Here is a 15,121-nt window from a genome sequence, read left to right as displayed (position 1 = left end):
CACAACCTTCAACAAAGGTACGCCCATTCACGCATGTCTCTACACAGAAGACACTTTAGCTAAGAATCGAACAGGACAACGCCTTACTGTGAGGCGAGAACACTACCGCAGCAGCACCACCGCATGCACTCTGACAGTATTCAAGACAAATCTGTGCTGTGGGAGTAAAATTAACTACTGCATTTTTCATCTACTTTAACTATACATATAGGTGTTCTAATCTGACACCAAGCTACTTGTGCATCTGTACATACAAATATCACTTATGAGCCAATTTTACACAGGGATGTAACTCCATATTCATACCCTACAGTGCTTGCAACATATTCTTCTCAGCATATAATGATGGTATCCATACTCCAGTCACACATATGTGGTGTTGCTACTGTGATATTGTATGGCATCCATATTCTATGCCTACATAGGTATAATATTCATAACAGGACCAGTGCACTGCGGTGTGTTTGTACATTATGGTCATAGTGTGATCTTTGGAATACCTCTTCATTTCACTACCACTTGTGGTACCATTCATGTAGCCCCACACATTCTCCTTTGTATTCTGGCCACATGAAATCCTAACTACAGAGGAATGAAGGATATCCTCACGTCAAATATGCATACACACCATGAAGCAGGGTCCATCCATGAGCCTATGCAATCCATCCTCAGACCATTGCATGTGTGATTGCTAATTCTGTCATTATGTGGTGCACATGTGCCATCTGGAAAGTGGCAGAATGTAATGCAATTCAACAAATAAACACATACGCTCAGTAGTCTTACTATCTTCCATAATATACATAAAGCCATTTTTACTTTCATTTTACCATAATGGCTGGGATTTCATGTGATGTTGGCCATCAACATAATAGCGTCATATGACCGTATGATCACTTGACATGTCAATGTTGCTGTCATTGACATATGCTATACTGAGGTGTGGATGTACTATATAGGTACAAGAGGCTACTACTATCTGTGATGTCAGCTAATGTATCGATGACCATTGCTGTCATTACATTACATGCTCCTTCTGTAACAGCTGTAGTAATATGCACCCTGAGAACTATTGACATAGGTTCACAAGTGGTTGGTTACTAGGCTAGCATTCCTAGCCCTTACAAGCACATCCATGTTCATCCCAAGTAGTCCCAGTTTTCCTTTTTAGGTGGATATAATTTACACAGTGAGTCTATGGTCAACACTGACTACCCACCCCTGTTAATGAGGGGCATAGATTCCACTCCCCAGGGTGAATTTGCAGTCTCACATTAATTTGTCTAGATTGCATCTGAAAAGGGTCAATGAGGAGCTCTGCTTCATTTGATTTTAAAGTTTATTCCAGGAGAGTGGCAGTCTCTGGGAGACATATCTGTCTCTCAAGCATGTTCTCTTAATGTCACAGGCTAGGTTAAGATCCCTAGAGTGGCTGACTCTTGTGCCATTAGATTTGTGGATGTGGAGGATTTGCATAAAAGGCAGGGTCAGAGATTGCCCTGTAGGCCAGGCACCAGTCACCTCTCAGAAGCCAATATGATATAGAGTACAGTACCTGGACTTTCAATCTATCCACGTATGCCATGGCATGGTTTGGAGGCCCTGTATTTTCTTGTTGAAAAAACCCTGTGGTCTCTTCAGCTGCTGCAGGTGTCTGGTGATGTACATGCAATAGGGAGCACTGTACTCTATTAATGTTCTGCTGAGGGTTGAGTACAGTGATGTTATAACATTTTCAGACCTGGATGCAATGCCCTTACTTATGAGGTGCATGACACAGAAGGCTTTTCTTGCCACTGTGGAAACTTGGGGGTCTAAGTTCAGACTGCTATCTACCTGTGTTTCCACATCTCACACCACTGGGTTGGAGCTTAAGGGTGTGTTGTCAATCCTGTAATTAGCGGGGAATTCCATTTTGTCAAAGGCAATAATGATGATACTTTTTTGCATTTGGTTGTAGACCATGGTTTTGGCAACAGTCATTTGTCTGTGTTACCCCCTCCTGTAATATGTTAACATCGTTAGTAGACTCAATGATTGCACCTAATTTACATCAGCAAACTTGTTAAGCCAAAGGCCATCTACTGTATCCTGGATGTCTAAACAATAGATTCTGAACCGTAACAACCCCAGCAGAGATCCCTGTGGTACGTCACTGGTGATGGCTCTACTGATAGAGTTTGAGTCACCAACTTTGACAGTATGTGTTCTGTCAATGAGCTAATTGGATAGTCATCTAGTGATGTAAGGGTTACAACAGCTGGAAGAGTTTCTCAATGATACCTGAGTGGGGGATTGTGTCAAAAGCCTTGGCCAGTTCAAGATAGGTGGTGTACACTGTCTTACCATCATCCATGTCTTTGTTGACTTTCTTGAAGAAGTCTACTAGGTTTAATAAGAATTATCTATCCTTATCAAAGCCAAATTGGTTTGTGTCTAGACTTTGAAGGTCCCCTATACTCTTGATGATAATGTCCATAATGATTATTTCCATGGCCTTGTAGATGACACTGGTTAGACTTATGGGTCTATACTTCCCAGGGTGTATATATATATATATATATATATATATATATATATATATATATATATATATATATATATATCCCCAGCAGTGGTTTGGTGATCCATTCAGAATTAGTTTCTATGCTTTGCATCCAATAAACTCTGGCTCCCCTATGGCCATATACTGAATTAAGGGGTAATCAACAAATTAAAGAATGAATGAGGGTTACTCTAATAATTTAACTACAGACAGAAGATCAGAAAACTCCACATACACTTCTGAATTGGGCCACTTTGTGCAAGGGGATTACTGTTGCTGTTTTCTACTCTGCTGGAACAAAGGCAGTTCTCAGGCTATGGTTAAAGAGGATGCTAAATGGGTCTGCTAGGTCCTGTCGTAGACTGCTTAGTAATCAACCTTGGATGTTATCTGGTACCAATGAGGCTGTGTTTTTAGCCTTGGAGAACACAGAAATGACCTGATCTGTAGAAATACTTGGCAGAGGACTGTTATCAGGTATGCTTTGGGATATGGCGTGTGGGTCCAGGGGGGTGAAGTTTGAGCAAATCTATCAGCTACAAAGTTGGCAATTTCATCCAGTGCAGCTTCATGTTTAAACTCCTAGCATTAAGCAGCAGAACCTTGAGTTTGCCTCCAGTGGAGTTTTTTTATGTATGAACTTTTCTTACTTTGACATTACTTGAAAAATGCACTATGGGGAGGCAAGCACCTTTGCCAGTATCCGACAGCCTAGAGGACACAGGTGCAGACCATCTCTGGCAAAGCAGCATGGCCTGTCAGCCATCTTATTCCAGGCTGAGAGATATTGGATCCCCATGGATTGACACCAGAAACTAAGCTAATTGTTGATGTTGATCATTTCTTGTTTATATTGTGGCATCATCCTTGGTGACAGTACATTCTACATATACATTCACTGTGAAGTCCATATTGTATCATGTTGATATGTGATTACTATTCATACTACAACTGTCTTCACTGATATGCCCTCATCTGCTTTACATTACCATGTTTCACCTGTCCTTTTTCCCTGTGTTCATGCCTACAATTCATCTGTGTGTCCCTATTCAATACACACACTTTTCCTATTTATTATGCATTCTATTTACCCTTACTGATCATTTACAAAACACTTGTTCAGTATACCTGAAACAGGTTTCCACATAACTCTGTATTGCATACACTGTCATATAATGTGTTGGAACTATATACATTGCTTTATTAATAACCCTGGTAATCAATGTGGTATTTCACACAAACACTCAGACCCAGTTTGCCCTTAGGTAAACAGGGTTACATGTCTTCTGCTGTTTGTATTGCTTCACATGGTTTTCTGGCAGGCAACATTGTTGCTAGCCACAAAACCATGTTTGTTTATGTTTAAACACGTTGCGCGTCATGCATGTGCAATTAGCATTGCTGTTCACCACACAAACATGTAAACTCCATGTAGGCTTCATGCTAAGCCTATATGGAGTTTATTGAATCCCCAGGAAAGTGTTTATAAATTACTTTAACTCACCCCTGAAACACAAGGAGTCTTCACGTGTCCCTAGATAAATAATAAGCTGCACATACACTTCTGAATTCTTAAGGAAAAAAGGTGACAAAATGCTTTGATCCCAATATTCTATGCAAGCATGAACACATACATCACCGAAGCATCTATACTACATTAGGAAAACATCCCAGATAATGAAAAGAGGGAGAAAAGAAGAACACCCATGCCCAAGCCTACATATACCCCTTATAATAACCCTAGGGTATCAAAACTTGTCAGATACATTTTGGAAGCATGGCCAAGCATAAAAAGGCCCATTGGGGCCATTGGCCAAGTAATCTCCTATGTACTTAAGAAGAAACAAAAAGAAAGATAAAATGCCATTATTTAAAATGGTAAACAATTTGTTTTTTTTTTTTACTTAACAATATTGTGTAATATCAATACTCCAGTCCTGTGTGGGGGTAATACTGGGTTTACCCATAGCTGGCTTGCATGTTTGATCACTCAGCATTACTCCCACCTAGTCATGGATTACTGCTTAATTAACACAGAGATAGAAAACACTAATTATAAATCAGAGGTATTTTGCAACCATCCCATCATAACTGTAAGGTTTATTTTGAGCCGTTTTGCAACTCTAGCAGGCCATTGTTGTATGTTGATTTTAGAATTTCAATGATTATTTCCAGTTTATGGCACAGTTGATTTGTATATACAAAGTACATATTTGGTCTATTTTTTATTACTGTAGACTAATAAAAGACTCAGTACCGTTATTATTATGTCCTAGGAGTATATTTTCAAATTCTTCAGCCCTGTTCAGTTAGAGTAACTTTCATTCATTCTTTAATTTGCTATTATCCACTTAATCCAATATATGGCCATAGAGGAGACAGAGATTATTGGATGCAAAGCCTAGAAACTCATTCTGAATGGATCACCGACCGATTTCAGGATACATATACATAAACACATGCACTCATGTGCTTTCAGTGGTTATTGTATTTCATTTCTAATACTTACCCATTGTAGTAGTGATCAGAGCATCCTACCAACCTCCAAATATCTCTCACTCATATGCTATACAAGGACAATGTAAAGAAGTGCCAAGTCACCTATGGCACACCTTTAGGGTATGGACGTATACGACTGAGTCTGAGAGAAACCCATAAAGACACAGGAAGGATATGCAAACTTCCTGCAGAAGGCTGCCCAGCCGAGAATCCAATCAGACATAAGGACAGCGAGCCAGCAACGTTAACTGCTGCACCACTACATCAGCTGCTAGAATATCTTATTGCTGCAAACTTTACATCTTTGTGCTCGGTAGCATGCCACATGGCTCCTCTATGTCTCATCAGCCCTGTACTGTCTGAAATCACTACTGCCATGTGCTCAGTAGCATGCCACATGGCTCCTCTATGTCTCATCAGCCCTGTACTGTCTGAAATCACTACTGCCAGACAAAACATAAAATGAAACTGAAACCTTGAGTGAAAAATCCTTGAAATACATGTACTTACATTTCTAGAGTGTGCAGCTGACACAAAATGAAAAACTGGACAACAGTGCTTTTACTTGAAGAAAAGTTTGCAGTACTGTTCACACCACACTGCTCCATGATTTTCCTTCTGGGATCACTACACCTCACAGAAAGAGTGACCAAGAATAGATGGACTGAACAATAACAGCAACAACACGCAGAGACCTTTTATGTCCCGCTGCAATACCCGAGCAGTAGTTACACTAGAAATCTTATATCAAGCAGAAGGATGTAAACTGTCTCACTGAAGGGGATATGCCTTATAGGTTCATAGGTAGGCACTAGGCTATTGGCCCTAGAGCCTATATAAGCCTAGCCAAAAATGTACCCTGGCTTTCGCCACCCAAGAAAATTATTTTCCTGTGCCCCTGTCGAGCAGAGCCACAGAAGTGATCCCCAAGGTGAATTTCCTATCTCCCATCCAATCATCAAGATTTTTCTTGAAGAGTGCTAATGAGGAACTTTGTTTGATATAGATAGGCAGTTTGTTCCAGAGTATGGGAAGTCTCTGGGACAAGAATCAATCCCTCCAGCATGTTCTGTTTATTGTTGTGACAAGGTTTAGGTCCCTAGAGCATGTATCTCAGAGGGATTGGGATTTCTTTAAGTGGAGCATGTCCAACAGCTCTGGGTTTGACATAGCTTTGTATGTTAGGCACCTCTGGGTAGGCGATATGCAACGGAGTAAAGCTGGAGTGTTTTGAGATGGTCTGTGTAGGGCATCTGTTTGAGGCCAGTAATCCACTTTGTGAGGTATTTCTGCAGCCTTTCCAGTTGTTGTAGATGTCTTGTGAGGTACATACCAAAAGGGGCGCTGTATTCTATAATGGGTCTAATGAGTGATGAGTAGAGGGGAACAATGAACTCTTTTTTCCTGGATGAGAAACCTTTTGTGATGAGGTGTGCCATGCAGAAGGATTTCCTGACTACTGCGGCAATGTGATTATCAAAGGAGAGACTACTGTCCACTTGTGTCCCAAGGTCTCATCACACTTTTGGTGTTAAGTAGACTACCGCCTATGTAGCAGTTCATGGGTACAGAGTTTTTACCAAAAGGGATGACAATGCACTTTTTGGCATTGAGCTTGAGGCCATGGCTTTGAAACCAGGCATCTGTCTCAGTGAGGCCCTTTTGTAGGATGTCCACATCGTTAGGAGTTTCATTTATGGCTCCTAGTTTGCAGTCACCTGTGAACTTCATTAGCCAAAGACCTTCTGTGTTAGCCTATACTTCAGAGAAGTAGATACCAAACAGGAGTGGACCGAGGACTGAACCCTGTGGTACTCCACTTGTCACTGGTCTGAAGTCAGATTTGGAGTCTGCTACTTTCACAGTGTGGGTTCTGTCAGTGAGCCAGTTGGCAATCCATCTTGTGACATAGGGATTTACACCTAGTTTAGTGAGTTTACCTATAATTCCAGAGTGGGGGATGGTGTTGAAAGCCTTGGCGAGATCTAGATAGGCTATGTGAACCACCTTACCCTCATCTATGCTTTGTTGACCGCTTCAAAGAAGTCTATCTGGTTATAAAACAGAGTAAGCAATCACAGTTCCATCAGTAAGTTTACAAATGCCTCTATGTATTGTTTACATTCTTTAAAAAAAACTTAAAATACTAACTAGAAATTTCACAATATCATGAAGTAGCTATTTAAAGTTTTTGCTCACTTCCACACAAAATTACACAGAAGGCCGATATGAGACCAATATTTACAGAAAACCTACGTTTTCTAATACATATTTACATTACACCAGCAACCATCCCACTCATCAGAAAAAAGCTGTTGTAAAAGGCCAGTTCGTCAGACTGGCCAGGATGATATCTAATGAAAGGAATTTTACAGATGAGTGTGGGAAAGAGGTAAATATGTTTCTAATGAGAGTCTATCCCGAAGGTTTTGTCTATGATATTCTAGGAGAAGTTAAAAGAAAAAGAAAAATGGGAATAATTCAACCAATTCTCCTCCATGGTGGGACGGTGAATATTACAAGGCAATACGAACAAGAGGGATATAATAGAGCATTTATCACCACATACAGTTTGGATGTTAGATATAAAACTAATGTAATTTTTAAAAATTGGTGGTTGATTTTATCTGAACCAAATATGGTGGAAAAAATAGGAACAGCACCCAAGGTGATACACAAAACAGACATCACCCTTAAACAAATATTGGGAAGGGCCACTACTACCTCTCAGTCTAATCTAAATAAAAGGACTGGCACATTTAAATGTGGGGCATGTAAGTTTTGCACACGCATATTAGTGAATAATCAGGTAACAATTCACAAATATACATATACTGCTATATTCCATTATAATTGTAACTCAATGAATGTAGTATATGTTGCTATATGCCAACAATGTTCATGTTTCTATGTAGGGAAGACCTCTAGAAGGTTGAGGGATCGGATTTACGATCATATGAGAGATATCAGACTAGAAGCATCCACAAATGCCCTATACAGACATATACAAAAAAACAATACGCATAGGTTCAACTTTTTTGTATTGGATTCTATACAAAAGGACATGTAGGGCAAAGTAACAAATGATAATTTAAATCTTAAGGAAACTAGATGGCAAATTAGTTTAAGAGCAACAGTATATCCTGGTTTAAATGACAGTTGCTCTATTGTACCTTTGTTATAGATGAAACATTATGTGCTGTAAAAAAAAGGGGGGGGGGAGTAAGTCCCTTTAATTCTAAAAGCATTAGTAATTTTTTAATTGGTAATAAGTTGTGTAGGTATTTAAGTGCATCTGAATTGTTTTAATTGTTCTGAAGAAGTTCACCTAAGAGGGTGTAGGAAAGCGCTCAGCAGTATTGTTATGGTTTTATGGTGGTTGTATTTTGGACATTCATCCAATAAAGGATTTTTAATATTCACCAGCAGCCTTCGGAAGCTATTTAAAGCTGTTATTTTCATCAATGCTGCTGATTGCTTTAGTTTCTCAATACAACAGACATTTTTCTCAGCCTGTTAACTTTCTGTAAAAAACTACTGTGTTGGATGTCATTTTAAGTTATGTTTAATGTTAATAATTTTGTTAAACCAATCTGTAAGAGCTGTTATGTATGCCAGCAGCTAAAACAGAAATGTGTACACATTTAACACAGATTTTGTTTTGATATGTCATAGAATACTGAGAAAACCACTTGAATGTATTCATGCAGGATTTCCCAAATGATGGGACAAAGAAAATTTAGGGATACATTCTTGCTTACCTTGCCAGTGATGTTTGTAATCACATGTTCTTGATAAAGCAATCATCATAGCACAATACAAGGGCAGAATGACGGCACAAAGCCTCCAGCTTTTTCCGCGGCCATTTTCTGTGAAACAGTGTAGCTTTCCAGCCAGATAGAAGGAAGTAAAACCAAGGCCTGAAAAAGCAACTGCAAAATAAAAATATGTGGACCATTAATAAACATACAATCCCTCTTCCAGCTTACAGCTTTTTTTCCTTTTTTTCACTAAGCATCTGAAATCAGTAACTAGTAGATTACCTTTGCAGTGGCAAGGTCAGTTGATTAAGAAAAAATTGCTAGGCATCTGCTAAAAGAACTTGAAATACGATAAGACCATTAACTGACTCTCACTTTTCCAGACTGACTTACAGTTTGCCTTTACCAGGTCTTTAGCCCTGTTTGTAACTTCATCTGGTGCCCTTCTTCCATTGTTACTTCATCCATTAAATACCGCAGCATGCCACCCAGTTCAGGATCACCAGTAAGAAGTTTAAAAACTGCTGATACTTCAGAGGACTGGTGCATGGGTAGAGCAGAGAGTCAGTTTTTAATACAGTACAATACCAGAGAAAATGGATAATTTGATATTTTTAGCTCTTCTGGACAAATGGATTGCATGGCATTGACTAAATGTTATAACATGACTCTCCTCTACCTCTCCGTCAAGAAACTGTAGTTGCAGTAATGTGTAGATATTCTCTACTTCCTAGCTATTTATCAAATGACTTAATTGATCCACATGCATGCCAAGAGTCCTGGAAGTAGTCTCCAGGAACCAAAGAAACAAATGTAATCGGTCCATTAGTGACTCTCTCAGATTATGATTTTATGTTATTCATGACTTACTTTACTGTACCAGTCTCCTTATTTGTGTTGGGTTTTCTGATCTTCTGTATGTAGGTACATTTTTTTCTCCATCCTGTCCCACAGATAATCTCCTTTATGTCACATTTGTTTAAACATTTATTTATTAACTCATTCATTCATTACTCAGAATGTATTGGTAAATGAGGATCTCCTCTCCTCTTTTCAAGACATATATACCTACCACAGCTTTTTCTGCTTGTGTCTGGCCAAACTGTTTGACCATCTACATCATTTCACTGATCACGTATACTTATCCTATTATGTTTAACTGGAAGATTAAAGATCTCTGTTGGAGCTGACATGGGGGGGGGGTGAGTCTTAAGCCTGATTGCTTCTCTTGGGAGGATTTATTTTCTTTTATGTTGCTTTTGTTTACTGGGTTTGTCTAACTGGGTTTAGTTAAAAAAAGAAAAAAAAAATAGCATCTCATAGAAGGCTCAGGGAGCAAAGATATTACAAAACATATTACAAAATTTTTAAACAGGCAGTCAGTAATATAAATGAACGCCCATTAATGTACATTAACAATCACACATATATTTGTTAATTAGATTACATTCATATAAAAATAAAAGTGAATATTATACTAGAAAAGATACTTATGTCTTAGTAAATGGTAAAAACTGAGCATTTAAAGGGGTGTATTAGTGAGTAATAGATCAAGTGATTAGTACTTAGGAATTCAAACAAATAGAGATGAGGGGCAACTAGGTAGGGCAGAGATGTTAATATCTTAGCTAACAGAATGAGAAGACTACGCATTGTGGATATGATGTCCTCAAGAGAATCCCCAGGGGAGACCAGGAATTACACAGAGGTGCTTGTCTATAAGAAGGAAATGGCCAGGGCAAACTAATGAAACCAGGTGCAGAGTGACATACATCACAGAGTCCCACCGCACGCCAGTGGCATGGACTCTAATGAGCATGAGCAGGGAATCTGAGCTTAAGCAGAAAACTCTAAATGTCCTGGCAAATGATGTCACTGCTAGTTACAGGAACAAATGTTCACTCCCAGACTATAACTGATCTGTAGTGCTCTGGCTCAGGAGGGTAGAATGGGTCAACAGAGCAGCTGAGGGGTTATGCTTAATGGTCAGAGGAAGACTTTTCCAAATAAAAATACTTATATTAGCATGTTAAAATGCTACTACTTTGTAATATCATTCTTTCTTCCACTGACAGATGGTTACTTTTGTCAATCTCCTTTACTGTAAGCATTCATTTAAATTCATTTAATCATTTGCTGTTCTGTTCTCATTCTGTGAATTTTTATTCTTACCAGCTGTCAGTTATGATTGTTATTATTGATGTTTATTAGCATTACCAAATTTAAAATAACACCAATGAACAAATACACAATAGACTATTAATTAAAATCATCTTATTCTTAGCACTATATCAACCATTTGCTTAAAGTCTTCCCTACAGTGAAAACATATGAAGCAACAAAGAGACAGGTGAGCCCTGGTCCTATCTATTCCCCCAACCATTTATATGACAACACCTTCTAATTCTTGTCCAGATATTCTACATCTGCTGTTTCTCTGGCCTACAGTCCTGTGCCATAATTTCCCAGTTATAACACTGTATATCCTTTCCTTTGAACCTATACCTCAAAGTGAAATCCATTTTTCAATTTTTTTTTGCAATAAGACTCAATACCCATACCCTAACTGGAAAACTACATAGCTTTCTGACTATGTCTATCCCAAATCTTCTTCCCCAAGTCCTAATAAATAGAACTCTCATGATTGAGGTATCTTCTTACTAAAAAAATTGCCCCCTTCCAGAATGTAATCCTTCCACAATTTTGTTATCAATGGATGACTCCAACACGTATGTAAAGTATAACATTGGCAAGAACCCCTTCATACCACCACCATATAGTCATTCCCACCCCAGGGTATTCACAAAGTTGCTTGGGAATTCTATGTCATCTATGCAGCCACCTGATATAGTGATCCCACAATATAGGCTGATTCTTCAATTTCCTCACATTGGCAAAAATATCATGCCATTCACTTTCCAAGAAAGCTATGCCTTCAGACAACTTCCATTTATCCTTTAGCTTGTTCATCACCCTTCCATACCTATATCATATCAAAAACCCATAAAGCTTATTGCTGGTAATCCTTAACATTGATACCCAAAACTGTCTTGGACACCTCCTCAAAGCTCTACTGCCTCCAGAGCTGCCCCATGACCCAACATTCTAATCCACTGTCTAACTGCCTGCCTAAGTTGTTCAAATTGTAGCAAAGCATCTTTAGGTAAAGTGAGACCTGAAAAAAGCCCAATGTCCAACACTAAAAATTCCATCTTCTCAAAGATAAGAGAAACCCCTGCACCTGTAACACCACTCTGGTTTCACTTCTTCTGAAATACAGAGGAACCTTGCATCATCGTGCCTTGATGATTCCAAAGTCTAGCCCTCATAATTCCTATAAATAGAGTAGGACATCTTTAATTTCCTCACTGAAACTTTCTAATAGGTAACTAATTCTGTTCACACCACCAGTTTCGGCCACAAATGTCACATTTGTATACAATTCAAAGTTCAGCATTTCCCACCCACTCCCCAGCTGTCAAAAATTTTAATTCTCATTAACCTTGTGCTTTGTAGGCTTCCGTATTATCTGCCTATTCCCTTATAATGCACAAAATACAATGCATTAGCCCTCTTAGCCCAACTTTATTAGACATGCAACACATTGTATGCATCATGTTGAATATTTATTTCCTTTTGGATTGTCTTCACCATGTAAGATTCTTTGTATAGTTGTAATTCTAGAAACTGAGAAATTACATGGAAACCACCTGTCTTACTGAATCTGCTAAAAAGTTGTCTTTGATAAGACAGTGGGTGGCCTGCATTAATTTCCATTGTGTAGTTCAACAGCCACATCCTAAACATGCTTAGCTTTTCTACAGAGGAGGTACACATGTTTTCCATTTATGTGCCACACAACAATTGTATTGTCTGGGCCCAATTCCAAAACACTTGTTGTCAATGTGACTTACTCTGGTGTAACCCTTTCCTGATTCCAAAAGACTTGGCCTTGGTGCAAATGACTCATGGGGTGGCATAAAATAGACCAGATTTTTAGATAGGCCTTACACCAGAGTAAGTCACTTACACCATGACCAAGTCTTTTGGTATCTGGCTATGCTTACACTGGAGTAGGTTAATTACTCAGACAGCAAACCTTTTAGAATCTGGCCCCTGTGTTTATTTGCAAGGCAGAGTCCTGGATGAATACACCATTTAACTGCCTTTAGGGTGAAAACTGCAACTCTCATTTCTTTGCTGCTCGTGTGGACAGAGAGTTCATTTGAGACTTTGCCAAGACAGGAAAAATTGTTTAAAATATAACCCATACCTCTCAAATGTCCAGATTTATTTGCCTCAAAATTTTAGTCTGTCCCTCATAAAATTTGTGGTTTCTGGTAAACCAGTGGGATGATCTGAGGAATGCAAGTGCTAAATAATGTCATACATTTGAGTTTCAGATGTCATATCCTCTAGACAATGCATTGTAATATATATCCTGTTACTCTAGCAGCTTCCAAAGTTTGTAAGAACAATATTTAAAATCTGTCTCTATTTTTGGCCTTTGTACCCCCATTACGTCACTATTTGCCCAGATTTATTTGGGCTGAGAGGTTGAGAGGTATGCATAACACTTTAAATTCAAATAATAAAATATTTAAAGTAAATACTGGGGAAGCAATAATGTGAAAAGAGTAACAACTAGAGAGGAAACAGTAATAAGAGCAAGAGTAAAAATGGACACGAGGTAATTGTTTCAAGTGAACTAAAGGAAGTAAATCTGTGTGATAAAGTGGTAAAGAAAGCAGGCACAGCACTAGCATTCAGGAACAGGAATCGCCCCTTCTAAAGATCTCTCTCTGTATAAGGAAATTAAAAATGCCACGTGGAATATTATGTTCAGTTATGTGCAAGTGTATGCAGATTCCAGCAGACTTGCTCACAGTGTAAGTGACTTACTCTGGTGTAAGGCCTATCTATAGGACCTAGTTAAGATCGATATATTATAAAGGAGTGCTGCAATTATTTTTTCTTCATCAGTTTACAAATAAGGAAAGACTACAACAGTTTAACATATATGTTGTTGAGGAAAGGAAGAAAAGTGGGATGTAACAGCACCAAGAACCTAAAAGGAATATGCACAGCTCAAGTTGTGATGTACTTAAAATAGAAGGCGATAGAAAAGGACACAGTTGAAAGCTATAAGGTTGAAGACTGAGGTAAAATATGAAAACAAGTTCACAGAAAAGGCGTTATTTCAGTGGACCAGAACTCATGAAACAGAGGCAGCAAAAAAAAAAAAAATATATATATATATATATATATATATATATATATATATATATATATATATATATATATATACACACACACACACACACACATATATATATATATATATATATATATATATATGTATATATATATATATATATATAGAGAGAGAGACATACACAGATAAAGGTGTGAATCCTAGGAGTAGCATTTCTAGGGTCAGATTTTGAGATGTGTTCACCATTAAGATATTTGCAGTTGCCCCTGATAACACCAAGGTTTGCTATTCTAAACAAGATACTGCCTAAAATGTGCATGTTTTGCCTACTTCTCTGACTTCCTTTCTGTGTTTGTGAGCCACCAGGTATCATTAGTATTCATAAAGCTATGACTTACTGCCTATATACTAACAGGTTTGGTATGCATATGATGAAGAAATATCTTCATACAATTCTGTCCATGGGTATAACTGCTGTTTTGTCATTGAAGCACATTATAGCTTCCAGAAGTTGGATCCTCAGTGAACAGGCTGCATACAAACGCTGTCTGCTTAATATGATAACCTAGATTTGACTGAGCTGAGTAATGTGCTTCTGATGCTGTAGATGTTGGCTATTTGGTGCACATGGGATATCTTAACCTGGCATCATACAAAAGCTAAATGCTTTAAAAATCAACCAGGGTTAATGGTAAGATGGCTAGCAAACTGGGTGAAAAACAGGACCAATCCTGTCCTCAGTAAATCCCCAGGGGAGACAAGGGATCGTACAGAGGTGCTTGTCTATAAGGGGGAGGGGGCAGGCCAAACAAATGAAATCAGGTACTGAGTGACATACATCACAGTGCAAATTGCAGGTATCTCATCAGAGATTATGAAAGTGACCAGAGATGTCCCTCAGGGTTTGGTGCTGGGCCCTCTCCTTTTTGATATCTACTTGTCATATTTCCAAGCGGAGAGCCAAGATTTCTGGCTAATTAGGTGTGCAGACAACTGCAAACTGGTGTTGTTGTTATGTCATTCTTTGATTCCCAAACCCTCCAAAATTAGCTGTCTGTAGGAAACTCAGTGTACTCAAATGAGCTCAAACTAAAGGCTAAA

The 15,121-nt window shown here is 38.5% G+C and overlaps 1 protein-coding gene across 1 annotated transcript in view; it reads right to left on the bottom strand.

The window, feature by feature from the left end:
- Positions 1-15,121, bottom strand: part of PLPP4 (phospholipid phosphatase 4) — a 2,218,356-nt gene that overhangs the window by 119,796 nt on the left and 2,083,439 nt on the right. Inside the window, exon 6 of the mRNA XM_044056071.1 lies at positions 8,806-8,976. Coding sequence (XP_043912006.1) covers positions 8,806-8,976 — 171 coding nt within the window. The remainder of the gene's footprint in view (positions 1-8,805; positions 8,977-15,121) is intronic.

This window comes from Protopterus annectens, chromosome 14.part0 (assembly GCF_019279795.1).
Source record: "Protopterus annectens isolate FY-2018-M chromosome 14.part0, PAN1.0, whole genome shotgun sequence".
In the NCBI taxonomy this organism is placed as follows: domain Eukaryota; kingdom Metazoa; phylum Chordata; order Ceratodontiformes; family Protopteridae; genus Protopterus; species Protopterus annectens.
The sequence above is the reverse complement of the archived record's forward strand: the minus strand, read 5'-3'. Positions and strand labels throughout refer to the sequence as shown.